This window comes from Lampris incognitus, chromosome 1, assembly GCF_029633865.1.
Source record: "Lampris incognitus isolate fLamInc1 chromosome 1, fLamInc1.hap2, whole genome shotgun sequence".
Classification (NCBI taxonomy): Eukaryota; Metazoa; Chordata; class Actinopteri; order Lampriformes; family Lampridae; genus Lampris; species Lampris incognitus.
In genome coordinates, this window is record NC_079211.1 from 111,108,732 (window position 1) to 111,136,612 (window position 27,881).

A 27,881-nucleotide genomic window follows, 5' to 3' on the forward strand; every position below is an offset into this window, starting at 1 on the left:
CATGTACCCTGGATGCAGACATTATGTTTCAAGGGTTTAACATCAACAAGTTTACAAATCAATGTGTTTTAAATGCTTATTTGTTGCCACTGAAAACAGGGAAGCTACATGGTAAAAAAAAAAAAGCAACAAAAGAGGTCCAATAATAAAGGTCCAGCCATATACTAGGTGAAAACCTAGTATATGGCTGGACCGCGACTACATTTAAAAAGCAGCCGTTTTGACATCGGTTCCTTGAACAGCTGGGGACATAATAGAAAACTGTTCTCGCTGATTCCTTTTGAAAGAGCAACAGCCAATGGGGAAACTCCAACTCGGCCATCTGACCAATGGGGAAACTCTATCACTCACTCACGGACACCACATGTGTAGGGCTCGCCCCGCTGTTACCCAGCCAGAAATCTCAGGCTGCTTCTCAGTTTTGGGTAGCAAATTGTTGGTGAGACAACATGATGACGATTACCCAGCCATCTACAAATAAGGAAATTAATAAATCTTGTGAAATCCTGTCTCCCCGCCTGCCACCCTGCTGGGATAGGCTCCAGCATCCCCACGACCATCTTGTTGAAAATATGTTTCCAAGCTGTATTTGTCTTTTATTTATAAATGTTCAACAGTACTGCCATTAGATTATACACGTTTTTATGTTTACTTGACTAATTCCTCTTTCCCAATAGGACAAGATCTTGGAACGCAGTATTATTAAAAAATATGTTTCTTTAACCAGTACATGGGAGTAAAAAAGCAGCAGTTGGTGCTGAACATTTATCAAGTATACACTTAGGTTGTAGTATAACCTTGAAAAACAGAGGCAGTTAATGGCAATTGTTTCCACAATGTTAAATTCTTGGCCTAGATGAAAAGACTATTAGAACCGTTTTTGAACTGGTCACAGGACCTTCTGTCTTACAGGTAACACAACAGTCTTGGCACATGCTGACACAACAGGGTAACTCAAATTGTGATGCACTGCACTTATGGTTAAACTTGATTATTACAGCAAAATCCTTCCGAGGGAAGAAGTGGGATGTGACCTTGGGCTGTGATCCAGTGCAGAAACCTTGCAGGTGTGATGGAATATGGGCCATCTTTGTCATCTACATCCCCTGATCTTCAGCTATGAAGAAAAAAGATTAAAAAAAAAACCAAAAAAAAAACCAAGTGTTACATGACAGTTTAAAATTTAGTCTTCCTTTACTGCAATGCAGTTCTTAAATTTAATGAAGTGAATTAGACAGAGGTACTTCTCAGCAACAAAAGAACAACTTATCTAAAAAATTAAATCAAATGTGTGTGTGATTTTATGAGGTTTGGAGACAATTGACTATCTCAGCAAAGCACAATGATTATAAATGGCATTCTGTGTTATTTTATTATTAGCAGTAGGTCTTTCTACATAGAATGGAGATATAGACTGGCCTTTGTTAAAGTTTGCATTAAGAACTAGAGGTTTAGGGGGAAAAATCATTTGTATGTATCATCTACATATCTACTAATACTACTACTACTACTTTTGGCGGCTCCCGTTAGGAGGTGCCACAGCGGATCATCCATTTCCATCTGATCCTGTCCTCTGCATTTTCCTCTGTCACACCAGCCACCTGCATGTCCTCCCTCACCACATCCATAAACCTCCTCTTTGGTCTTCCTCTTTTCCTCTTCCCTGGCAGCTCCACATTCAGCATCCTTCTCCCAATATACCCAGCATCTCTCCTCCACCCATGTCCAAACCATCTCAATCTCGCCTCTCTTGCTTTGTCTCCAAACTGTCCAACCTGAGCTGTCCCTCTAATATACTCATTCCTAATCCTGTCCTTCTTCATCACTCCCAGTGAAGATCTTGACATCTTCATCTCTGCCACCTCCAGCTCCACCTCCAAACCATATAACATAGCTGGTCTCACTACCATCTTGTAAACCTTCCCTTTAACTTTTGCTGGTACCCTTCTGTTAAAAATCACTCCTGACACTCTTCTCCACCCACTCCACACTGACCGCACTCTCTTCTTCTCTCTTTTGCACTATTCATTACTTTGAACAGTTGAATCTTTGGTTAGCTACACTTTTAACAAAAGTATGACATCATTCATAAGCGTTATGAGTCTATATAAGAATGCAAATGTGTTTGTTTTTGTTTCACCTGTGAGAAATTCTTTTCAGAGAGCACCTGTGTCCACGCCTGCCTTCCCAAAGAAGGTCACTTTCAGAGTAGCAGCGGGTCCTTTTCTTTTTCTTTTTTTTTTTGCCGCTGCCACTGCAGAAGGGCTTTCTCCAGAATGTTTGTTCTTAAGATTTGGATGTTGAACCATTTCTCTGTGTCAACTCTTTGACAAACGGTGTCCAATACATCATCAACACTGCCAAACAAAACTCACAATTAACGGATGTAAACTACTAATGTTGACTACAAAAGCTCTGTAGAATGGAGATCCCTGTAGGATGTATTTACCATTTGATCTGCTCCTGTCCATCGTCCTGGCTCATGGCAGTGGTCTCAGCCATCCTAAGGTCTCCTCTAAAAAAAAAATACGAGGGAGACATATATTGGTACTAACAGAAAAAACAAGTACCATAAGGAACATGTAAATTTAACATCAACATAAATGTCCCCTATCTCAACTGCCCTTCTCCACACATGCTAGCATGTATATCCAGGAACTGTGGTGTGAATTTCGGAGCCTCCTGATGGAGATAGAACTATTTTAACAGTTTGAATATTAGCAACTGCCCCATACAAATAAGTTAATGTAAGAATTTCACAATGCAATACAATAACATTAAGTACGGTATCTCTTCTACAGATGTCAGTGTCACAGCGTACGGGGGAGGGGGGGGACTGTCACAGAAACTATCTGGACCTCACTTTAACATGTCAAAGATATTACAAATGACCCACACGTATTCTATGTTGTAACTCACTGAACAATCGAAATTCAAAACAAGTTGCACTTGCACAATGCAACATCACATATTTCATAGCCACACTTACCTGAGTATCTTCTGCTTCCGCCTGAGACTCCAGGCACTCCCGAACGTGAAGGGCCAAAATCTGCAAGGGAAAATCACTTTGAATGCTTGGCAATGTGCTTTTGGCATACTTCAGAATTCAATGGCATCTGGAGGTAATGGAGTTAGGTCAAACTCACGTTGCAAAGGCACAATATATGGGGTGTTTTTCCCTGCCCCTGTAATGCTGCGAATTAGGGTCCCGGTGTATCCCTCAGAATCAGGAGGAATCATAATCAGTCTTCTTTTACCCTGACCACCTGTAAATTCAACATTGTTTGGATAACTTCAGTTGTGTTTGTCTGGGCGAGTTATTTTAATTATAATGGATGTTATATTACACATTTTCTCCACCTGCAGCCTTGTAGAGTAGCTATCCTTCCGTAAGCCCCTGCATCTTAGGATACTCATTTTGTGGTAGTCTGAATAACTAAGTGAACAGTAACATAGGGACTAGGTGATGTGTGCTTGAAGAAAACTAAACACTTAGGTGCAATTTGTAACTAGTCTGTTTCCTTAATGCAATGCCTCTTCATAGCTCATATCCCTGGACATGGTGAGATGTCTTTTTTCAAGTCCTGCCTGGGCAAGTTCAAACTCTTCAATTGAGGTTGGGGTTGTCTCTGAATTCATGTTTAACAGGTACGCATAGAAACTAAAACACCTCCATGTTTTTTTAGATGCTGTGTCACAAGTATTTAGACTCTAGCTTTCGCTTCCCAAGGTTTCTTTTTCCTTGTGAAAACCCCAGGGATGTGTATCATCTAATGGGGGGTACACGTGATATTTATTAGATGTTATATTTTTATATTTTAACTGTCTGCTCTTCCAACTGTACTCCAGCACCATTCCACTACATGATATACATAAAGTACCCCATTGGATTGGTAAGCTTGTTATTTTTGGGGGGGGGGGGGGGTTCTGGGTTCCCCCCCTTTTTCTCCCCAGTTGTATCCGGCCAATTACCCCACTCTTCCAAGCCATCCCGGTCGCTGCTCCACCCCCCTCTGCTGATCCGGGGAGGGCTGCAGACTACCACATGCCTCCTCCGATACACGTGGAATCGCCAGCTGCTTCCTTTCACCTGACAGTGAGGAGTTTCACCAGGGGAACGTAGCGCGTGGGAGGATCACGCTACTCCCCCCAGTACCCCCTTCCCCCGAACAGCACCCCGACTGACCAGAGGAGGCGCTAGTGCAGCGACCAGGACACATACCCACATCTGGCTTCCCACCCGCAGACATGGCCAATTGTGTCTGTAGGGACATCCAACCAAGCCGGAGGTAACAAAGGGGTTCGAACCGCCGATCCCCGTGTTGCTAGGCAACGGAATAGACAGCTACGCCACCCAAACGCCCTCTTGTTATATTTTAAATGTATGCTTTTTCAACAGTGCCCTGGCCCTTAAAGTCTTTGCTTTTTCAAAACAAGCCCCAACCCCTACCCCATTGGTTGTAATGTTTCTGATGTTATTTTTCAAAAATTTTCAAATGTTTTCTATCCTCCCATTGGTTGCTGTGCACCATAACTAGGGGCGAGATGTGGGGCAACGTAGTATATAGACGGGTTTCCTGTTTACAAACATTACTGGGTGTGTGCGCAGCCAGGGGGCAAAACCGCTTTGGTAGCTCTCAAAACTTTATAATCAACAGTTGTAATCAACGTAGATTTCGCATTGTTTGTAAGTTCTTGTTCAGAGATGGATCTGTCTGTTTGTTTGTCTTTCATTTGGATATTAATATCATTTGCAAAATGTTAGCTAGCAATAGTTAGACTATCTAGCGCTAGTTATCAGTCTCTGAATGAAATTATCCCCACTAAGTTAATCAAATATTTTTTTTGCTAAAAAGAGCCAGCCGAATCACAGAAACCTTTATGGGTTGCTGACATTATGAATTTTGCTCATCTGTATATTAATATAATTTCCTTCGATTCCTTGCAAAGGCATGTGACCCCTTTGGAATGGTGAACATTTTCCACCCATTCTTTTGGCAGTTTGTGCAGTTTATTGCACAACAACCGCACGTCATCTCTGCTGTATCTGAGCTCTATCGTGGTTAAAATCTCTGCGCTGTAGCTGCTTTCTGCCCCCTAGTTGCGCACGCATCTCTGTGATGACGTTGCACGGAAACCCTCCTATATTGGCTGTGTATTTTTTCGTTGTTGTTTAACCACATTAGCAGCTGATGAGTGTGTGACGCACGAAACAAGCTTGTTCTGCTATGTATTAAAGTTTTTTTCCTACGTCTATCTTAATATACACTCACCGGCCACTTTATTAGACACACCTGTCCAACTGCTCATTAACGCAAATTTCTAATCAGCCAATCACATGGCAGCAACTCAATGCATTTAGGCATGTAGACATGGTCAAGACGATCTGCTGCAGTTCAAACCAAGCATCAGAATGGGGAAGAAAGGTGATTTAAGTGACTTTGAACGTGGCATGGTTGTTGGTGCCAGACGGGCTGGTCTGAGTATTTCAGAAACTGCTGATCTACTGGGATTTTCACGCACAACCATCTCTAGGGTTTACAGAGAATGGTCCGAAAAAGAGAAAATATCCAGTGAGCGGCAGTTCTGTGGGCGAAAATGCCTTGTTGATGCCAGAGGTCAGAGGAGAATGGCCAGACTGGTTCGAGCTGATAGAAAGGCAACAGTAACTCAAATAACCACTCATTACAACCGAGGTATGCAGAAGAGCATCTCTGAACGCACAACATGTCGAACCTTGAGGCAGATGGGCTACAGCAGCAGAAGACCACACCGGGTGCCACTCCTGTCAGCTAAGAACAGGAAACTGAGGCTACAATTCGCACAGGCTCACCAAAATTGGACAATAGAAGATTGGAAAAACGTTGCCTGGTGTGATGAGTCTCGATTTCTGCTGCGACATTCGGATGGTAGGGTCAGAATTTGGCGTCAACAACATGAAAGCATGGATCCATCCTGCCTTGTATCAACGGTTCAGGCTGGTGGTGGTGGTGTAATGGTGTGGGGGATATTTTCTTGGCACACTTTGGGCCCCTTAGTACCAATTGAGCATCGTGTCAACGCCACAGCCTACCTGAGTATTGTTGCTGACCATGTCCATCCCTTTTATGACCACAGTGTTCCCATCTTCTGATGGCTACTTCCAGCAGGATAACGCGCCATGTCATAAAGCTCGAATCATCTCAGACTGGTTTCTTGAACATGACAATGAGTTCACTGTACTCAAATGGCCTCCACAGTCACCAGATCTCAATCCAATAGAGCACCTTTGGGATGTGGTGGACCGGGAGATTCGCATCATGGATGTGCAGCCGACAAATCTGCAGCAACTGCGTGATGCTATTATGTCAATATGGACCAAACTCTCTGAGGAATGTTTCCAGTACCTTGTTGAATCTATGCCACGAAGGATTAAGGCAGTTCTGAAGGCAAAAGGGGGTCCGACCCGGTACTAGCAAGGTGTACCTAGTAAAGTGGCCGGTGAGTGTATATAGTAGCGAATTCGGGGGGGGGGGCAACCACAGTAACTGCCGCGGCAGAGACGCGAACCCGTATCGCCCGCACCGCAGGAGATATCGCTAACCGCTCGACTAAAGAGTCAGTCAGACCCGTCAATCAGCGGCCAACGTGTCTACATATCCATGCACGTTACAATATATATATTGTAGCGAATCCGGGGGGACAACGCAACCACAGTAACTGCCGCGGCCGGGAAGCGAACCCGTATCGCCCGCACCGCAGGAGGCATCGCTAACCGCTCGACTAAAGGTTCAGACCCGCAAGCAAGCGGCCAGCGTGTCTTCTTATCCATGCACGTTACACTACTCCCCCCTCCTTCTTCTGGAAGCGCGTCCCTGCGCTTAAGCATATCAGCTTCTTCACGCCTCAGGGCGCATACGCTTCCGACGGCCTTACGGTCGCTCCATCCCACTTCTGACACCAATGTAGCGAATTCGGGGGACAACGCAACCACAGGAACTGCCGCGGCCGGGAAGCGAACCCGTATCGCCCGCACCGCAGGAGGCATCGCTAACCGCTAGACTAAAGGGTCAGACCCGCGAGCCAGCGCGCCAGCGCACCAGCGTGTCTTCTTATCCATGCACGTTACAATATATATACACACGTTTGTTTAAAACATGATCGTAAACATACATATAAAACATTAACTAGTCAAATTATCTTTAAATAAACACGACCACTTCCAAGTAGGTCTAGAAGCCACGCCCTCTTTACATAAATCTCTTCGATCAAGATGGCGGATAAACTGATCACGTCTCGGTTGCTACTATGCACCCTAAGTACCGACGCCGGGTCCGGTGGGACTTCAACCTCAACCACGGCACTTACTCTCCGTCGCTGATCCATGATCAAGAGTTAAGATCGCAAAATAACTTTTATATGGCTTTTTAGTAGTGATGTGTTGGTCGTGAACGAGTCGGCTCCGGCTCCTTTAAGTTTTTTTTTTTTTTTGTAAATTAATAATACGATGACCCTATAATATACTCGTTAAATACGATCCAGAGACGTTTCACATCGGTAATAACATTAAGAGCCAAGATTGGCGAGACTTATATGTTGCACTGGTTGCCAACATACAAAACAAAGTTCAATATAAATCAAACGTTCAATACACATGTATAATAGTGTTTAATTTTTTTTACATTATTTATAATACATCATTTATCAAATATAACATTTGCCTCTTATTGCAGAGCTGAGCCAAATGCTCTTGCTCACTAAAAAGAGTCGGAATTCCCATCACTATAATTTAGCGGGCTTCTATTGGGTCTAGCAAACTTGCTAGCAGCGCTGGTGTAACCAAACTTGCTTCGTGTGACGTGCTCGAGCCCGCGCGAGGAAAGCAAAGCAGGTTTTCTGGCGTGATTTTTTTTGTACCCGTTTTCCGAGAACTCTGTCTCTGATTGGCTAGTACTCGTTGAGAGTGAGTTCACCTGGATTCCGGGAAGACCCGCCCCTACTCTATCTCTGATTGGCTAACCCTATCCCTAACCACACCCTAACCCTAACTAACCTAATCAACGGAGGCAACGAGTACCAGCCAATCAGAGGCAGAGTTCCCGGAAAACGGGTAGGAAAAAAATTGCTGCGGTTTTCTCTTCGCGTTTGGTTAAAACGCACAGTAATCTGTGCAGCCGCAGCCACTGTCAAATTATAGTCGACATTCTGGAAAACACACTTTAAAGGTAAAAACTTGAGCTGGGCACTGTAAGGAGTGTAAAATTTACTAACACTAGCTAATTGCATAAAGCTAGCTAATGCTAGCCCTATGCTTAATTTCCAGCTTTGGGAAATTCCCCACCTATATATGTATTTTGCCTTTATGTATGCCCCTATGGTACAAAAATTACCAACCATTAATTTAGGGTAATTTCTCAAGAGTAAAAAGATAGCAAACATTCTTTACCTGCGCTCTGGCGCCAGCAGGTTGTCCTGGTGGGGCGGACGCCATTGCAAGCGGATATTATGCTGCGTTCACAGTCGTAGAAGTGGGAAACGTCCATCCTTAAAAGTGTGGCTGTTGAACTCCATAATCATCTTCTTGTCGGTTTTTATTGGTGGTTGGCATCCGAAATGTTGCATTACCGCCAAATTGCACAAGCTGGCAAAGTTTATTACTCTTATATAGCGATTGGTGTCAAATATGGTAAAAAAAACAGCTTGCTAAACGGAACTTTGTCACTGGCGTCAGTTTTTTTTTCAACAGCCAGTAACGTGAATATGGTGTAGCGGAGTCGTACTTATCGGCGTTCCTACGTTTCCCGAAAGCAACGTGACTGAGGAAGGTCCTCAGTCTTATTTGACCTCGTTTATACTTGGTTTTAAAATTAGTTTTTAGGGGTTTTTTTGCGATCGGATCACAAGTGGACAGCGCTAAATACAAGTGTAAACGACCACCAATACGTTTTGTGAATTACTCAAACCACTTGCCGAGGTGGTCCGGGACGCATTTAACCACATTGTAGTGTAAACGCTAATGCGTCCCCGAAAAGGACGTAACAGGAACTCTTATCATCCTTCTTTTTCGGAGTAACGAAATCTGATCACAAGTGGTCAGCAGGACGCATTTGGAGACGCATGAGAGACACAGGTGTAAACGGTGACGTGTCTCGCTGTCCACTTGTGATCCGATCGCCCAAAACGCATTTTAAAACCAAGTGTAAACAGGGTCTTTGTTAGGCTGTCACTCATGATTCCGCGCCCCTCTCAGTTGATGCCACGCCCCCCACGCCAGATCAAGGCCGAAAGTCTGAAACTGAAAAAATACGATCCATCCAAAGTGAAAAGATCTGAAAGTGGGGGAAAAAAAGATCTGAAACCAAAAAAAAAAGAGTTGAAACTGTAAAAAATAAGATCTGAATCTGAAAACATTAAATCTGCTACTGAAAAAACACCTCAAATATCAAAATATACGAAAGTGAAAAAATGAAAAATATTTTATTCAAAAGAATTCCAGAAATGAATCAAAATTATATTTAACTTAAAAAGACTTTTCCTAAACTTATTTTTATTTTGAATACATTGCTGTATTTTTCAAAGTTAAAGATCAAAATTTTAGGTTTCAGTTTCAAATTTTAGTTCTTCAATTACATTTTTTTTTAAATTGTCAAACCTATTGGCCAGGATTTAGCACCATAGGAATCTACGTGACTTTAGACAATTTGGGGGCACAAACCAAGGGAGGCATTGGCCCTTTTATGATTGGTCACTTTCAACGTGATCCACCCACACGGACCTCCTTGGCCGACTGCTTCTGTTAAGGAAGTTTGGAGTGTTTTTTTGTTTGTTGTTGTTTTATTTTTTGCAGAGTGGCAGGGGACTGAATTAATTGACTTATATTCATTATCTAAAACCTTTTCCTAACCCCCCCCCCCCCATTATCCCACTCTTCCAAGCCGTCCCGGTCGCTGCTCCACCCCCTCTGCCGATCCGGGGAGGGCTGTAGACTACCACATGCCTCCTCTGATACATGTGGAGTCGCCAGCTGCTTCTTTTCACCTGACAGTGAGGCGTTTCACTAGGGGGACGTAGCACGTGGGATCACACTATTCCCTCCAGCTGCCCTCCCCCCTGAGCAGGCACCCCGACCGACCAGAGGAGGCGCTAGTGCAGCGACCAGGGCACATACCCACATTTGGCTTCCCACCCGCAGACACGGCCAATTGTGTCTGTAGGGACGCCCAACCAAGCAGAAGTAAAACGGAGATTCGAACAAAGATCCCCGTGTTGGTAGGCAACGGAATAGACTGCTGTGCTACCCGGACGCCCCATCTTTCCCCTAATCTTAACCATCACCAGAATTGAGGGCAGGGGGGGAAAATTACCACCAATGAAAAGCACTTTTTATCATGCTATTGACATATGACATAGGTCTGACGCCACGCCACACAACCTCTCCCACTCACCCCGCATTGCTGGTATGACTGGTGGCTGCTGGGAGAGAAGAAAGGCAGACATACGTGTGCACGTGCATAGGCATTCACGTATCAGTGACATCCCACAGCGGATCCGCCAGGCCCCATGATGGCCTGGCGGCCTGTCCAGGGTGTCTCCCCGCCTGCCGCCCAGTGATGACTGCTGAGATAGACTCCAGCATCCCCGCGACCCTGAGAGCAGGATAAACGGTTTGGATAATGGATGGATGGATCCCACAGCGGTGCCTGGAAAGTTCACACTGCGAGGTGAGGCGGTTATCTACCGTCCAGACTAAATGTGTCATACCACACAGACAGACACACACACCACTACACAGAATAATGTGCCAAAAGTATGGAGTAAAATTCTAAACATGAGTTAGGGCTCATAAGTAGGTCGCTTGAAGATTAATCATTTATATTAATATAAACTCACCGCCAAAGGGGAGGTCAACAGTCATAAACTTATCCGCCCTGCTGGGAGGACAGTGCTGGGTGATAAGGAAAATATTAGCTTGATAATCAGGAAATTTTACACAATATCGCTACTTATCATATCTGCTTACATGTGTGAAAATACCATCCAAGTGACTTTTTTATGCATGCTCAATAATCCAGGTAAGGAAGTCACAGAAGGTTGGATCAGTTCATTTGGACACAACGTTTATTGAGAGAAATGTGTCATCATCATCCATTAAGTGACTGTAGAGGACGTGTTTTCTAGAATTGCTGTTCCTAGGAATGGAATCTACGGTGATGACTGTTGAGTCATCGATGCGTAGGGGGGAGCAGGTGGGGGGACTTCCATGAAAGCTAAAATCATCTCCTCTGTCTTCAGAGCTTCCAGCTGAAGTTTGTCAAGGCTGCTCCACCTCCTGTTTGTCTCTTCAGTCTCAACTGACTGCAGGTATCCCCCCACCCTAATAAATGATACAGTGGCATAACGACCGAAACCAATGACAGGTTTCATATGCATTAACGAGAGTTACAATGGCCATGTGTACTATTCACAGAGGATACCCCAGAAGTTGGTCCACCCCCAAGGATCGGGTACCCCGACACAAACAGAGCAAGATAGTGCACGCGATGAAGTGCCAGGAGGCTTGCCGTGATTTGTACATCGGGAAAACTAAACAGACGCTGGCCGAGAGGATGACACAACCAACACAGGAGAGCTAACACGTCAGACTAGGACTCCACAGTCTACACCATCTACAGGCCAGTCGCCACTCTTTCAGGGATGAGGATGTGCACATCCTTGATAGGGAGGAACGCTGGTTTGAACGGGGAGTCAAAGAGGTCATCTATGTGAAGAGGGAACGACCATCGCTGAACCGGAGGGGGGGGCTAAGAGTACATGTGTCGCCATCTTACAATGCTGTGATTGCAAACATGGCCATTGTAACTCGTTAAAGGTCATGAAAATTTGCTAATGAAACTGATCGTTGGTTCCCCACCCCCTTTTCTCCCCAATTGTACTTGGCCAATTACCCCATTCTTCAGAGCCGTCCCGCTCGCTGCTCCACCTCCTCTGCCAATCCAGGGAGGGCTGCAGACTACCACATGCCTCCTCTGATACATGTGGAGTCGCCAGTCGCTTCTTTTCACCTGACATTGAGGAGTTTCACCAGGGGGGCATAGTGTGTGGGAGGATCACGCTATTCCCCCCAGTTCCCCCTCCCCCTGAACAGACACCCCAACCAACCAGAGGAGGCGCTAGTGCAGCGACCGGGACAAAATACCCACAGCCGCAGACACGGCCAATTGTGTCTGTAGGGACGCCCAACCCAGCCGAAGGTAACACGGGGATTCGAACAGGCAATCCCCGTGTTAGTAGGCAACGGAATAGACCACCTGGACACCCGGATGCCCTAGCCGATCGTTGTTTTTGGTGGTTAAGCCACTGTATTGTTTATAAGGGTGGGGGCACCTGCAGTCAGTTGAGACTGAAGAGGTCACATAGATGATGGTTAAATGTTTGTCTCTCAGTAAGCGTTGTGTCCAGATGAACTGATTCACCTCTCTGGGACCATCCATCCACCAGAGGTTCCTCACATTCAACTGTATGGTAATGTGAAGTCTAATATCAAACCAAGACTAGTTTTCAAATAATACTCCCCTTAAATATGTCCGACCTGATTTTGTGGAAAATGTTCAGGTAATATGTTCTCATTATCATTAATTTGTATTATAAGACAATATTCTAATTTCATCCCGATACGAAACAACTGAAAAACACTAAACAATACTGTTGTGTTACCCAGTGTGAGAGGGAGGCTGGTGCCTGCACTCGTACCTGTAAATGTTGTGTGTTAGTCTTATATTTTAGACAGGAAGGATCATAATGTCTTATTTCTATGACACTACTTTGTTATTAAAGCCTCAGATCTGTGCTGTATGTGTTGGTGTGTGGATTCACATCCTCTGCACCACAGAGGAGTGTCGACGTCATGGGTGTCTATCTGCTCACACACACTTCCTGTAGGCCGGTCCAAACCACCACGGATCGCACAAGACTCCTCCCACCGCCAGCTAGTTACAACTGTCTTTCTCTGTATCTGTCTGTCTATCTGTCTGTGTATCTGTCTGCCTACCTGCCTATGTCTGCCTGCCTGTCTGTCTGTGTCTGCCTGCCTGTCTGTCTGTCTCTGTCTGCCTGCCTGTCTGTCTGTCTGTCTGCTTTTCTGTGTATCTGTCTGTCTGCTTGCCTGCCTGCCTGCCTGTCTGTCTCACTGTCTGTGTATCTGTCTGTCTGCTTGCCTGTCGTCACTGTGAGCTTTTATGAACAACAAGAATCTGGATTGTGGACAGAATTATTTTCTTTTGCTTTTGTTTGTTTTTTCCCATCAATCGCTTCACTGGTCTGTACATCTTTAAACTCATCTAGTCTGGTCTGGTCTGGTCTGTACATCTTTAAACTCATCTAGTCTGGTCTGTTCTGTTCTGTACATCTTTAAACTCATCTAGTCTGGTCTGGTCTGGTCTGTACATCTTTAAACTCATCTACTCTGGTCTGGTCTGGTCTGTAAATCTTTAAACTCATCTAGTCTGGTCTGGTCTGGTCTGTACATCTTTAAACTCATCTAGTCTGGTCTGGTCTGTACATCTTTAAACTCATCTAGTCTGGGCTGGTCTGGTCTGGTCTGTACCTTTTTAAACTAATCTACTCTGGTCTGGTCTGGTCTGTACATCTTTAAACTCCTCAGATGAACATCTCATTTTTAGATCAACTTTAATCTGCATATTACTGATGAACTATATGACAAACCTGAAATATTCAATAAAATCACATTTCATGTTAAACTAAAAGTTCAGTTAGATCGGCCAGACCGACTGCTCACAAACTGAAAGTGGACTGGGAGGACAAACGGCTTCAGAAACATGGTGGCTGTTTACTGCAACCAGCTTCTCAGCGTTCAGATGAAGGACGAAGTCACTTACAGTGCCTTGCAAAAGTATTCAACCCCCTTGACAGTCACCACTAATTTCTGGATTATAACAGATACTCACATATCTGTACCTGAGCAATATTATTTTTGTGAACCCATAAGCTCTAACAGCATGTTCCCAATGCCAAAATAAGTGGCTTTGGGAACATGGAGACAACTGACTATCTCAGTCAGTTGTTTCCATGTTCTTATGGACACAACTGACTGTTACTGCCCCCTGAATTTTTAGCAAATTCAGGGGGCTGTTACTGCCCCCTGAATTTGCTGACTTTTTGTAAATAAATGAAAAGCTAAAATATAGTGCTTGAACAAGTATTCAACCCCCACATGTCAATACTTTATAGAGTACCCTTTTGCTGCAGTAACAGCCATGACTCTTTTGGGGTAAGTATGTACAAGCATTGCACATTCTTCTGGAGTATTTTTTGCTCATTCTTCTTGGCAGAATTTGTACAGGTCTTGCAGGTTGGTGGGACGGCGCCTCTGGACTGCGATTTTCAATGGGGTTGAGATCCGGACTTTGACTTGGCCACTCCAAAACGCTCACGTTTTTGTTGATGAGTCATGCCATTGTTGCTTTAGCCTTGTGCTTAGGATCATTGTCCAGCTGGTAGGTGAACCTTCTCCCAAGCTTCTGTTTTATGGCACCAATGTAGCAAATTCAGGGGGCAGCCGGGACGGGAACCCAGGTCTCCCGCACCATGGGTGACTGCGTTAACCAGTTGACTGAAAGGTCCGACCTGTTAGCCAACCGGCTAGCAAGTCTAGTCATTCGTGATCATTACCCTAACCCCTCCTTTGGGAAGCATGTCCCCGTTCTTCAGCATACCAGCTCCCTCATGCCTCTGGGCGCACACGCTTCCGATGGCCTCACAATCTCACCATCCCACTTCTGACACCAATGTAGCGAATTCAGGGGGCAGCCAGGAATCTGCTGCAGCCAGCAATCCACTGCAGCTGGGATGCGAACCCAGGTCACCCGCACCATGGGTGACTGTGCTAACGAGTCAACTAAAGGGTCCAACCTGTTAGCCAACTAGCTAGCAAGTCTAATCATTCATGATCGTTATACTACCCCCGTCAGGTTTGCCTCCAATAATTCCCTGTATTTAGCTCCATCCATTCTTCCCTCAATTTGAACAAGGTTCCCAGTACCCGCAGATAGCATTATGCTGCCGCTGCCATGCTTCACTTTAGGAAGGGTGTTTTTTGGGGCATGAGCAGTGTTAGGTTTGTGCCACACAACGCTTTGAGTTTTGGCCGAGAAGCTCAACTTTCGTCTCCTCTGACCACAAAACCTTTACCCACATCCTAACTGGGTCTCTCTCTTGCTTGGTAGCAAACCCCAAGCGTGCTTTTATACGCATAGTTTTGAGCAACGGCTTCTTTCTTGCCTCCCTCCCATACAGGCCAGATTTATGGAGAGCCTGTGATATGGTTGACTGACTCATGCACATTTACTCCAGTTTCAGCCACTGACCTCTGGAGCTCCTTCAAAGTGATTGCAGGATCATCTGTGGCGTTCCTCACCAGCCCACATCTTGCTCAGACACTTAGCTTTGAGGGACGGCCTGTCCTACAAAGCATCTGGGTGGTGTGATACAGCTTCCACTTTCTGACAATGGATCCAACAGTGTTCTGTGGGACATCCAAACACTTGGGTATTGTTTTGTATCCCTTTCCCTCCTTCTGCATTTTAATCACTTTGTCTCTACTTTCAATATTATGCTCCTTTGTCTTCTTTTTCTGATGGAGTTCACGCCTGGCTAATGAACTTTACAGAGTACTTTTTATACCCATAACCGAGACCGTTACTTTAATATCTTACAGGTGCATCCTAATTTTGTCCAATTGTGTTTAACCTGAGTTTGTTTTAGGAATAATTTGTCATTTGTGTAAACTCGGAGCTTTCAGAGCACAAGGGGTTGATTACTTATGCAAGCACTATATTTTAGTTTTTAATTTATTAATAAAAAGTCAGCAAAACATAACTTATCTTGGCTTTGGAAACATGCTGTTAGAGTTATGTTTCCTTTATTAATCCTCTTGGGGAAATTCATTTACTGCAGATTAACCCATCCTAGCTATGACCTGTGTAGCTAGGAGCAGTGGGCTGCCACCTTCATGCTGCGCCCGGGGACGAACTCCAGTTCTTTTCCCATTGCCTTGGTCAGGGGCACAGACAGGAGTATTAACCCTAACATGCATGTTTCTTTCTCTTTTTCGCCCCCCCTTCCTCCCCAGTTGTATCCAGCCAATTACCACACTCTTCCAACCCGTCCCAGTCACGTTGCTCCACCCCCTCTGCCGATCGGTGGAGGGCTGTGAACTACCACATGCCTCCTCCGATACACGTGGAATCGCCAGCTGCTTCCTTTCACCTGACAGTGAGGAGTTTCATCAGGGGGATGTAGCGCGTGGGAGGATCACACTATTCCCACCAGTTTCCCCCCACCCCCGAACAGGCTCCCTGACCGACCAGAGGAGGCACTAGTGCAGCGACCAGGACACATACCCACATCCGGCTTCCCACCCGCAAACACGGCCAATTGTGTCTGTAGAGACGCCCGACCAAGCCGGAGGTAACATGAGGATTCGAACCGGCGATCCCTGTGTTGGTAGGCAATGCAGTAGGCCGCTATGCTACCTGGACGCCCCCCATGCATGTTTCCTTTGATGGTGGGGAAACCGGAGCACCCGAGAAAACCAACCGCAGTCACAGGGAGAACATGCATACTCCAAACAGAGGACGACGTGGGATGAGCCCCAACGTTGGACAACCCCGGGGTTCAAACCCAGGACCTTCTTGCTGTGAGGCGACAACGCTAACCACTGGGCCACCGTGCTGCCTGAGCTTATGGGTTCACAAAAATAATACTGTTCAGGGACAGATGTGTGATTATCTTTTATAATCCAGAAATCAGTGATGATGTTCAAGGGGGTTGAACACTTTTGCAAGGCACTGCAAATGCCAAAATCCCTGCAGAGGAAGAGACACCAACGTAGAGGAAGAGAAAAGCCAATTACCTCGTCCCACATGTTGGACTGTTCTGATTTTATTGCAAAAAGGATGCCAACCTGTATCCCATCCCGTGTTTAATCCTCAGCTATGTTTACGTCATGTTTCTGGTGGTTGTGTCGCCATCCAAAACTGGACAGCCCGCTACAACCGTTTATAACACAATCACAAAATATCGTTTTCATCTCTTGTAGTGTTATACCTTTAACCACATTCATTACTCAATAAGACCACAAACCATACATTTCTTTTAGGAAGTTATGGTCTGTTGGCCTCATTTACCCAAAATTATACTACTTGATTTTTGAGTAAAATAAGCATGATTTGAGTATTACTTTGACTGTATTAATGACCAGGAGACATGTTGACTGCTACCACAGATGGGTATGTGTCCACGTTTATTCTAGAAAGCACCGTTGTATTGGTGATCTGTTGTTTCTGGTCAAAGCTGATGAGTATGGCTTCATTCACACAGAGAAGTCCACACTGAACATCTGTTTCAATCAATCTATACCTCTGGAAGTCTGCTGTCTGTACCCAGAACAGAGGAAGCTGACTGTAGCACCACCTGTCAGCAGTGGCGGCTGGTGCTAAAAATTTGGGGGGGGGGACAATTTACCTTGGCACAGCACACCTGACAGCTGCTTTAATGTCCACAGTCACAGAGTTATTAAGAAGGACAATGTAGCCTATAGATTTTATCAGGGTTCGTAGACGGTGGATGATTGACAGTTGAGACGAGGCGTGGTGGTGGGTGTGAACATGATTGACAGCCGCGAGAATTGTCCAATCACATTAGATCAAAAACATTAAAACAATACCAATTCACTGCCAGTAAAAGTGGGCGTGTCTGGGGCGCACATAACTGCGCCCCCTGGAAAATCTGAAGAAACCAATTAGACAGCAGCCTCAGGTCTCCTGCTCGCCACAAGTTTGAGGGCTTACATAAGGTATCGTTTGGCCGGCACCCCTCACCCAGGTAGTATACACTACCGTTCAAAAGTTTGGGATCACCCAAACAATTTTGTGTTTTCCATGAAAAGTCACACTTATTCACCACCATATGTTGTGAAATGAATAGAAAATAGAGTCAAGACATTGACAAGGTTAGAAATAATGATTTGTATTTGAAATAAGATTTTTTTTACATCAAACTTTGCTTTCGTCAAAGAATCCTCCATTTGCAGCAATTACAGCATTGCAGACCTTTGGCATTCTAGCTGTTAATTTGTTGAGGTAATCTGGAGAAATTGCACCCCACGCTTCCAGAAGCAGCTCCCACAAGTTGGATTGGTTGGATGGGCACTTCTTTGAGCAGATTGAGTTTCTGGAGCATCACATTTGTGGGGTCAATTAAACGCTCAAAATGGCCAGAAAAAGAGAACTTTCATCTGAAACTCGACAGTCTATTCTTGTTCTTAGAAATGAAGGCTATTCCATGCGAGAAATTGCTAAGAAATTGAAGATTTCCTACACCGGTGTGTACTACTCCCTTCAGAGGACAGCACAAACAGGCTCTAACCAGAGTAGAAAAAGAAGTGGGAGGCCGCGTTGCACAACTGAGCAAGAAGATAAGTACATTAGAGTCTCTAGTTTGAGAAACAGACGCCTCACAGGTCCCCAACTGGCATCTTCATTAAATAGTACCTGTTAGAGCCTGTTTGTGCTGTCCTCTGAAGGGAGTAGTACACACCGGTGTAGGAAATCTTCAATTTCTTAGCAATTTCTCGCATGGAATAGCCTTCATTTCTAAGAACAAGAATAGACTGTCGAGTTTCAGATGAAAGTTCTCTTTTTCTGGCCATTTTGAGCGTTTAATTGACCCCACAAATGTGATGCTCCAGAAACTCAATCTGCTCAAAGAAGTGCCCATCCAACCAATCCAACTTGTGGGAGCTGCTTCTGGAAGCGTGGGGTGCAATTTCTCCAGATTACCTCAACAAATTAACAGCTAGAATGCCAAAGGTCTGCAATGCTGTAATTGCTGCAAATGGAGGATTCTTTGACGAAAGCAAAGTTTGATGTAAAAAAAATCTTATTTCAAATACAAATCATTATTTCTAACCTTGTCAATGTCTTGACTCTATTTTCTATTCATTTCACAACATATGGTGGTGAATAAGTGTGACTTTTCATGGAAAACACAAAATTGTTTGGGTGATCCCAAACTTTTGAACGGTAGTGTATGTATTCAGACACAATCAACCAAATACCACGTGGAACCAATATTTAATGCTGCTGACAGGCGCTCGCAGACTGAAAACACTTTTACTTCATAATTATTTGCATTATACAACTAAATTATATTTAACATGTTTAAGTAGATTTTCCTCTCTTGATATTTGAAGTGGGCGACACCCCAGCACCCTGTACTGGCCAGCCACCACTGGCTGTCAGTGGCTCATCCCACACACCCTGACAACTCCTGTCCTGCATCTGAGCTGCAGACCAGCCTCTCTGATCCAGCACAGGCCGGAACACTTCCAGGTCTGCCTTCATGCATTAACGGTCCTCACACGACTGCCACACTTATTCTTTGCATTGCCCAGCTCATCTGTACTTCATGTTCTACTACTAGTGCCACTCATGGTACCTGTTGTGTGTTTAACTACACATGACATGACATGTGCTATTGCTACTACATGATTACCACTTAGTAGTACAAGATGCCTGTATGCTGACATGAAAACATGTCTGTTATCCGCTGAGTCTCTTGTAAACTGCTTTGGGTTAGAGTGTCTGCTAAACGAGAAAAGGTAAATTCACACACTCGTCCCCCACACAGGTAGAAAGACAATTATACTGACAAAGCTGTATTTCAGTGGATGTGTGACTACATCTACTCTGCTGTGTGTGCACCGCCACACTTGACATCCATCCATCCATCCAACCATCCGTTATCCAAACCGCTTATCCTGCTGTCAGGATCGCGGGGATGCTGGAGCCTATCCCAGCAGTCACTGGGCGGCAGGCGGGGAGACGGGGAGACAAGATTTCAAAATGACACCAGGCCATTACAGGGCCAACACACACGGACAATCTAGTACGGCCGATTCACCTGCCCTGCATGTCTTTGGACTGTGGGAGGAAACCGGAGCCCCCGGAGGAAACCCACACAGACACGGGGAGAACATGCAAACTCCACACAGAGGATGACCCAGGATGACCCCCAAGGTTGGACTACCCTGGGGCTCGAACCCAGGACCTTCTTACTGTGAGGCAACTGCGTTAACCAGTGCGCCACCGTGCCGCCCAAGAAGAGAGTGGCTGCTGCAGCTAGAAAAGCATTATATAAAATGCAACTTGATTGATTGATTGAAGAGAACAAAGCCACTTTATTTACACAGCAACATAGTAACAAGCTCGTTGTATTGGAGATATACAACTCCAGTCTAACCATCTAGTGTGTGGCCAATTGAAGGAGAAAGTGAATTTCTTGCACCAGCGTGGAGAATATAGTGCCCATTCACTAGCGGCCACACAAATACTTTAACGATATTTATTCTGAAGGCCGATAAACCACAGTGACGTAAACAACATGCTGTACCTCCACAGGCAAGCACATCTCAAGAAATATAACGCAGCTGAGAGGTATTTCCCAGGGAGCTCACCTATACTTAACTAGTTATCCCTCGTGTTGTCCACAAATTCTGTATACCGCCCTCGTCTTAAGGGTCCTTTACGACCCACCTTCCCTAAACCTCTACATTAAAACAGCTTAATTTAATTTTAAACCCCACATCTATTTTGCATGAAGAAACAAGCTGTCATTCATCACAAACTGTGTGACTATCTGGGTTTTCCCTCTCCACACTGCAGAAAGACTGCGTTTTTATAGGGTCACATGACCCACACATGTCTTAGGGTCAAAACAATCCTGGGACCCTAGTGGTGTACAGCTGTCATGGAAATATTAACAAAAACAGTGTTCCACTGTTTCTAATGTTGGGGTCGCTCTAGGAAATGTCATCACATTTCAGGGTTTAAAATATGACGTAGGGTCTTTACTCTGCTGTTACGGCCTTTCGACCCGTCAAGACAACACAAGGTTAAAACCCGTAGCCATCGTTTCCAAGCACAATAGGTCAGATTGTGCCTCACATAGAGATGCGACTCGTTCCGTCTTCCAGCTCCGGCAGAAATGAAAGAAAGTAGGCGGGCGAGGGGACGCTGGGAGGAGCGTGACTCTTTTCTTTGCCGTTTTTACTTCATTTCATTACAACCAAGCGAGCCACACCAGCTGGCGCCCCACGACACGCGCGTCGACGAACACGTGAGCGAGAAGACGGCAGAGCGGAGCGACGTCGACGCGGCACGCCGCACTGTGTGCGTGCGCGTGCGTGTGCGTGTGGGTGGGTGGGTGAGAGTGAGGGCGGTTTCAGTCGTTTCCTCCCCCGAGCTGACAGCACAACCCTGTGTCACTCGCGGTTCGAAGAGAGTGCGCGAAGATAAGGACCGTTACCCGCGCGCACATCTCTGACAGCAGACCCGAGCCCCGCGAGGTCTCACCCCGCCGCCTCAATGTCACGGAAAGGAAGGGGGCGTCACTTCCGCGCCCGACGTCCAACGAGGTGTCTACAATACCAAACACCGCGTGTGTGTGTGTGTGTGTGTCACAGAGAGAGAGAGAGAGAGAGAGAGAGAGAGAGAGAGAGAGTGAGTGTATTTTGAGAGCTGTCACCCTCTCGCCACAACCGTCAACAGCAGACATGCCGGCCAGCAGGTCGCCTCCACAGCCTGGAAATAGACCGGTACTGTGTTAAAAACAGACCGGCACCGTGTTAGAAACAGACTGGTACCGTGTTAGAAAGACTGGTACCGTGTTAGAAACATACCGGTACCGTGTTGGAAACAGACTGATTCCGTGTTAGAAAAAGACCGGTACCGTGTTAGAAACACACTGGTTCCGTGTTAGAAAGAGACTGGTACCGTTAGAAACAGACCGGTACCGTTAGAAGCACTGGTTCCGTGTTAGAAACAGACCGGTACCGTTACAAACAGACCGGTTCCGTGTTAGAGACAGACCGGTACCGTTACAAACAGACCGGTTCCGTGTCAGCGGCAGAACACTTACTTCCCCAGCTCCTCGTACAGCTGATACTCGTCCGTGAACCGCGTGCAGGTTGTGGTAGCCATGTCCTCGCGGCAGATGTCTCCGGCTTGGTGAGGCGTCAGCCAGTCAGCAAACCGCTGGGCTCCGAAAATATACGTCGTCCCCCCCTCTGGAAACGCGGGTCCGCCTATCGAGCAGCTGCCGCCCGTTGGAGAGACGGCCGTTTGGAAGCGGCGGTTGAATAAGGTTTTTTTTTTTGTTGGTGTTGTTGTTTTTGTTTGTTTGTTTGTTTTAAACAAGGAAGCCGAGCGACCGGGTGGTGCTTGGCGTCTGGTCTCCCCGCGCGTCTCTCCGCTCCGCTCGCTCGCTGCGTCGTTCCTCCCCAGCACGCTCGCTTTGACTGCAGCTCGGCTCCAGCCGCGGAGCAACAACCCGCTCTCCGCCGCCCTCCGCTGGACAGACCGCGCAACGGCGTGCGTGGGCAACGTAATCACACACACACACGCACACCCCCCCCCTCTTCCCTGTTTGTACAGTACGCACTTCCAAATAGGGGCAAATATGAGTGTGGGGGGATGTTTGCGCCTTCAAAATGTGCCATATTGCGCATCTGCCTATTGAGCGAGGGTTATTATTATTTTAATTCAGAGTCAAACAGGAGGAATTAACAACACCGGCCAGCGTTTTCTCGTATTGAATATCACTGCAAAATTTTTATTTTTAATTGAGTTTTCTTCTTAATTTTCTTGTCTGAGATATGATATGCCTGTTTAAAGTGCTCACACGACAGTGCGTTCCTTCTCCTCACTTCACAGTAGCGTGCAGCGTTGACACCTTCGCCCGGGCAGTCAAGATGTCCTTTCATAATTTTTTGAGAGGGGTCATAAATATGAATTATCATATCCTCAAGGTATCTCAACAGGGCACATTGGTAACTTAAGTCAGTTATATACCAGACTAGCAGGACATGATCCATTAAATATCAGAATCATTGTGACCTTTTATTTCTAAAAAAAAATCAAATAAATTCCCATTTGTTTTAATTTATACCTGACAGATGCAAGAGATCGGGTTTCTGAAAGGTCATATGCATCCTCAGTCTGAATGGGTGTTGCACTGGTGTCAGGTCTGAGTGAACGAGCCCTCCTTCCCGTACGGTCCATTCTAAGGTCCAATAGCCAGGACTGGTACGAGGATATTGCTACCTCGTTCACTACAACGGCTCCAGGGGAAGCTGCTCTCCGTGTTAACTCAGCCGCCCTACGGCACCAGATGACCTCCAATTGCACAGCTCCCACCTTTACTTAGGAAATGGTGCCGCTTGATGGTAATGGCGTAGTGTCGAACCCATCACCCAGTGGGGTTTGGGTGCATTTTTACCTGCCAACATTCTCACTCGGTGCCGATCCGCGGTGAACTCTCTCTGGGGCAGGGAAAAAAAACTGGAAAGGTTTTAATGGAGGTAATTTAGGTTTTTATTTTGATCAGTGGATTACTGAATATACACATAACCTTACATACACACTACTCACACAACACACCCGTCCCACAAAATAATGCACACATGCATACACACTCAGCAGGTAGTGCATCTCCAGCTGGGATTAGAGTTGCCATGACGGGTAAATAAATACACACATGGTCAAATACTGGACTTCAGCTCTTTGCTAGACCTACCAGCTCTAGTGGGCTGGAATACACAACACACTGCCAGATAAGTGTAACGGTAGTCGTCTCAGTATTGTTCATAGTTCTTTCCCTCCGCCTGTCGTATTCTGACAAACCCCGCCCCTTGATGCCTCCACCCATTTCTACTCCTCACCTTACATGTAACCGCCTCAAGAGACACGCCTCAATTTAACCCTTTTAAGGGCGTTAAACTCAACCTCTTCTCAACTGTCCAATCAGCAGGCGGCGTCCTGGTGCAGGAGGCGGGACTTGTCAGAGTAAGGGTAAGGGAAAAAAAGCAGCGTGTAACAGTCCAATTCAGAGTTTGCGTTGCGTAAAATGTCTCCATGCATCGCCTGACGTGCAAACTACTGGCCACTCGTAGCCCAGATGTTGAGGGTGCAGGAATATTTCATGTAGCGGTTAGCATCGGCACATGACAGAGTCCCGGGTTCGACCTTGCCTCTTTCATACAGAATTTACATGTTCTCTCTGTGTTTGTGTGGCGCTCCTCCATGTTCTCCGGTGTTTACGGTCCAGAGGCGGGACGCCGGGTGAATGAGGGGCGAACGGCTGCCGTTAAGCATAAATGTCATGATCTTGCAACTTGTCCAAGGTCTCCCTGCGTATCGTAACCCCAAAGTACGATGGGATACGCTGCTATCCTCTGTGACCCCGAAAAGCAGTTAAATGGGTTAAGAAAATGAATGGAATAATGGCGAGTTTAGGTAGAGCCACTTCCGGTTCTTTTGAGAATGCCACACCTGTGTGTGTGTGTGTGTGTGTGTGTGTGTGTGTGGAAACGGGAGGTCACGTGGGTCACTGCGCCAGCCTGACAGAGTTGACATGCACGTGGTAGAGGAAGTCAGCATAGGATGCTCCCCCATTGGGACTCTTGTCTTCCACAAGCTGGCGCTGCAGGGCCTCCTCACAGCTGTCCCCCTGTTTCACCACCCACAGCTAGGAGAGAGGCGACACCATTACACACACACAGGCACACACAAGAATGAGCAACACCCCAACGAATTTATAGGTGTTCACAGCACTGACACCGCGCCAAACAGACGACCCCGGGCGCAGAGCTCAAACTGATGAGCACAACATCACAGTAACATGGGGATTCGAACCGGCGATCCCCGTGTTGGTAGGCAACGGAATAGACCTCTATGCTACCCGGACGCCTCAATATCCTTGACATATAATTGGACTGTTGTTCTAAGATTCACATTTTGCCCGTACAGCCAGGTGCCCGGGAAACTGAGGTTAGCACACCTCTTGAAAGAGGTCACTTGTGCCGAGCTCTGACAAGTGAATTACAGTGAACAAACCATTATTATAATAACAACATTGGAAACTCTGTGACACAAACATCAAATATTCTGTTATAGATGAAAAAAAAAATTAAACAAATTTTACAAATATATTTTTTATGTTTTTTTTTTATATAAGATCCTTTCCCAAGGATCTTGTATCGATCTGTGGAAAGGCCACAGGTAAGTATTTTCATGGCGAAACAAGCCCAGTTACCTTTTCCATGCTCTCGAAAGCGCCCATGAGCAAACTCACCTTGCGCGTGCAGGGTACCTGGCTGCTGAGCCTGTTAATGAGGGATCGGATACTGGTTGACAAAGCGCTGTCCAGCGCAGGAAGTTTGGTCTGAAGGGAGACAAACACAAAATATTGTACATCCTCTACACCTTCTCTCTCATGCAACAGCCCCCTCTCAAGAGCATGTTAAAACCATTTTCATCATTCAACTATCTGAAAATCAAAAGAAATGTTTTTTAGTTATATTGGGAGAATATTATGGAAGTGCTTTCAGTGCAACACAGTCCAAAAAAAAAAAGAAGATAGACATGGACGGATTAATGCACGGGCCGACGGGGCCCGGGCCCCAGGGCCCCGCCCTTCTGGGGGCCCCCAAGATTAGCGAAATTACGTCCTCTGAAATCCGCCCAATGATTACCCCTTCTATAAATAATCATTACAAGAGGTAATGTCGATTACCAGGGTTTATATAAGACATGATTTCACTAGAATTCTCAATCATGGTGGCAAAATATTTTTTTCCAATTGTAGGCCAAAATATTCCTGTATTATTTCAAATATGGATTCATTAGCACCAATGTACAATTAAATGTTATAGGCCACACATACAAACAAAAACAAAAATCATTAAAAAATTAAAATAAATTGCATCATGGGCCAATAGATTTGCTCTTGACGATCATGATTCACGTTCAAGTACATAGCTATGTCATTGTAGGCTATACAAAAAACAAAAATGAAGAAGAGGCGTTATGCTAGTGGGTTCCTTAAAAGAAAAACAAAACAGGAAAAAGTTGAAAGACAGGCGTCCGAGTTGCAAAAGATCCCAAAAGTAGGTAGTTTTTTTGAAAAGAAACTCAAACTCCAGATAAGGATGAACAAGAAGCGCTACTACCTCCAAGCGTTAGCAACTGTGATGAAGCTAGCAACGTTAGGCCTACTGAAGATGAGCTAACATTAACAGCAACCGCCATGAATGGACAGCAGCAGCAGCAGCAGCATTTGGATAAAAGTGGCTGCTCATCAGCAGGAGAGCCAACTGTCGCCACGTTCGGAGGGTTACTGCAGCAAGAGCGACCGCCAAGCCCAACCGTGGAGAAAAACGGTGATGAGCAGCATGACGACAATCACAAACAATATATCAGCGATCCTGGGGAGTGGGGTGAGAAGATTAGTGAACATTTAATGTGTTGTTTGCTTCAGAAGGGTCCGACAGCTTGTCAGAATAGAAGCAAAACATATCCTGCATCTGCTCGGGAAATCAATGGAAAGTTAAGATCACTTTCTAATGAACTGTTTTTATGTCGTTTGCCCAACGGGGAAGAGGTGGCTCGTGAATGGCTGATTTACTCTCCATCAAATGGACGCGTTTTTTGTTTTGCCTGCAAATTATTTCTAATGAAAAAGAATGCGTTTGTCGATGGATTCTGCGACTGGAAGCACCCAGAGTGTGTTGGAGAGCACGAGAAAAGCCCGGAACAGTATGGTGACTTTAATGTATCGGTCAAGGGGAACTGGGACTGTCGATTCTGCTCTTGTTCAGCAGCTCGAGTCAGAATGTCACTATTGGAAGGAGGTCCTGCAACGAGTTGTATCAGTGATTAAATTTCTGGCCGAGCGTTGATTGGCATTTCGTGGCAGAGATGAATTATTGGGCTCTGAACACAACGGTAACTATTTGGGTATTTTCGAGCTAATGGCCCAATACGATCCGTTTTTAGCCCAGCATATCGAGAAATATGGTCAAAAGGGTAGGGGAAACACCTCTTATCTAAGCTCAACAATTTGTGAAGAGATTATTGATTTGATGGGGGAAAAAATTAGAAGTGTTATAGCTGCAGAACTCCAGCAGGCCAAACATTTTTCCGTAATTGTGGATTCAACGCCCGATATATCCCATGTTGGTCAGCTGACCTTTGTTTTTAGATTTGTAAGCACTGATGGAAAAGTCGTTGAACGATTTATAGCATTTGAGCCCATAGAAAACCACACCGGCGCAAGCCTCGCGGATTGTGTGCTATCAATGATCGCTGAATTGAGGTGTGTAAAATGCTTTTTATAATCTTGTAACCTTACTGGTTATGCTAAGCTAATTAATTCCTACTCAATATGGGCGCAGCCATATTGAATGTTTATGTCAGTAGCCTATACTGTAGTTTGTTACACGACTTTGTTGAATATTTGATTCTGATTGGTCAATTACGACATTCAGCAGTGTGTTATTTCTTGATAGACACCGCTGCTAGGTATAACAGACCGTTGCTATGCGTAGAACGTAGAAATCTAACGTAATCTGGATGAATGGAAGCAATAGCCTACAATAATTTTTAAATCAATAAAAACATTTTTTGTTATAGTTTGTGGCAAATTATTGATTTATTTAGTAAGTAGCCGTGTAACAAGCGGGATAATGTACAGCAAGCCGGTTATTATTTCGTAATAATAACCAGCTCACTGTACATTATCCCTTACATATTCAATGCATTCTGGGAGGTAACGTTAACGTGACGTTTGCGCGCCTTAGCAGTTAGTGCTGGTGACGGGTGAAATGATAATAACAACAACAACAATAATAATAATAACAATAATAATGTAACGTTTTGTAGGTCCTTTAATAATATCACATGCATTGCGTTGTTTCCGGTGATTACTGTAAGTCACATGACTAATCAAAACTGCTTGGTGAAATTGCATTCAGACTCTGGTGTTGT

The 27,881-nt window shown here is 45.4% G+C and overlaps 2 protein-coding genes and 1 long non-coding RNA gene across 3 annotated transcripts in view; all 3 read right to left on the reverse strand.

Annotated features, from left to right (window-relative positions):
* Window positions 1-22,330, reverse strand: part of LOC130128779 (calcium/calmodulin-dependent protein kinase type II subunit beta-like) — a 116,710-nt gene extending 94,380 nt beyond the window's left edge. Inside the window, exon 1 of the mRNA XM_056298544.1 lies at window positions 21,976-22,330. Within this exon, the coding sequence (XP_056154519.1) occupies window positions 21,976-22,037 (62 nt within the window). The 5' untranslated portion in view covers window positions 22,038-22,330. The remainder of the gene's footprint in view (window positions 1-21,975) is intronic.
* LOC130118911 (uncharacterized) lies at window positions 2,178-3,254 on the reverse strand. Its single transcript, XR_008810802.1, has 4 exons — window positions 3,147-3,254; window positions 2,990-3,049; window positions 2,450-2,515; window positions 2,178-2,357 (listed from the first exon to the last, which is right to left on the reverse strand). It is a non-coding gene; the product is annotated as an uncharacterized LOC130118911 (long non-coding RNA).
* Window positions 22,331-23,417: 1,087 nt separating the features above from the next.
* Window positions 23,418-27,881, reverse strand: part of si:dkey-13n15.2 (protein transport protein Sec24C) — a 50,330-nt gene continuing 45,866 nt past the window's right edge. The window contains exons 21-22 of the mRNA XM_056287017.1: window positions 25,189-25,278; window positions 23,418-24,582 (exon numbers count right to left, since the gene is read on the reverse strand). Coding sequence (XP_056142992.1) covers window positions 24,442-24,582; window positions 25,189-25,278 — 231 coding nt within the window. The 3' untranslated portion in view covers window positions 23,418-24,441. The remainder of the gene's footprint in view (window positions 24,583-25,188; window positions 25,279-27,881) is intronic.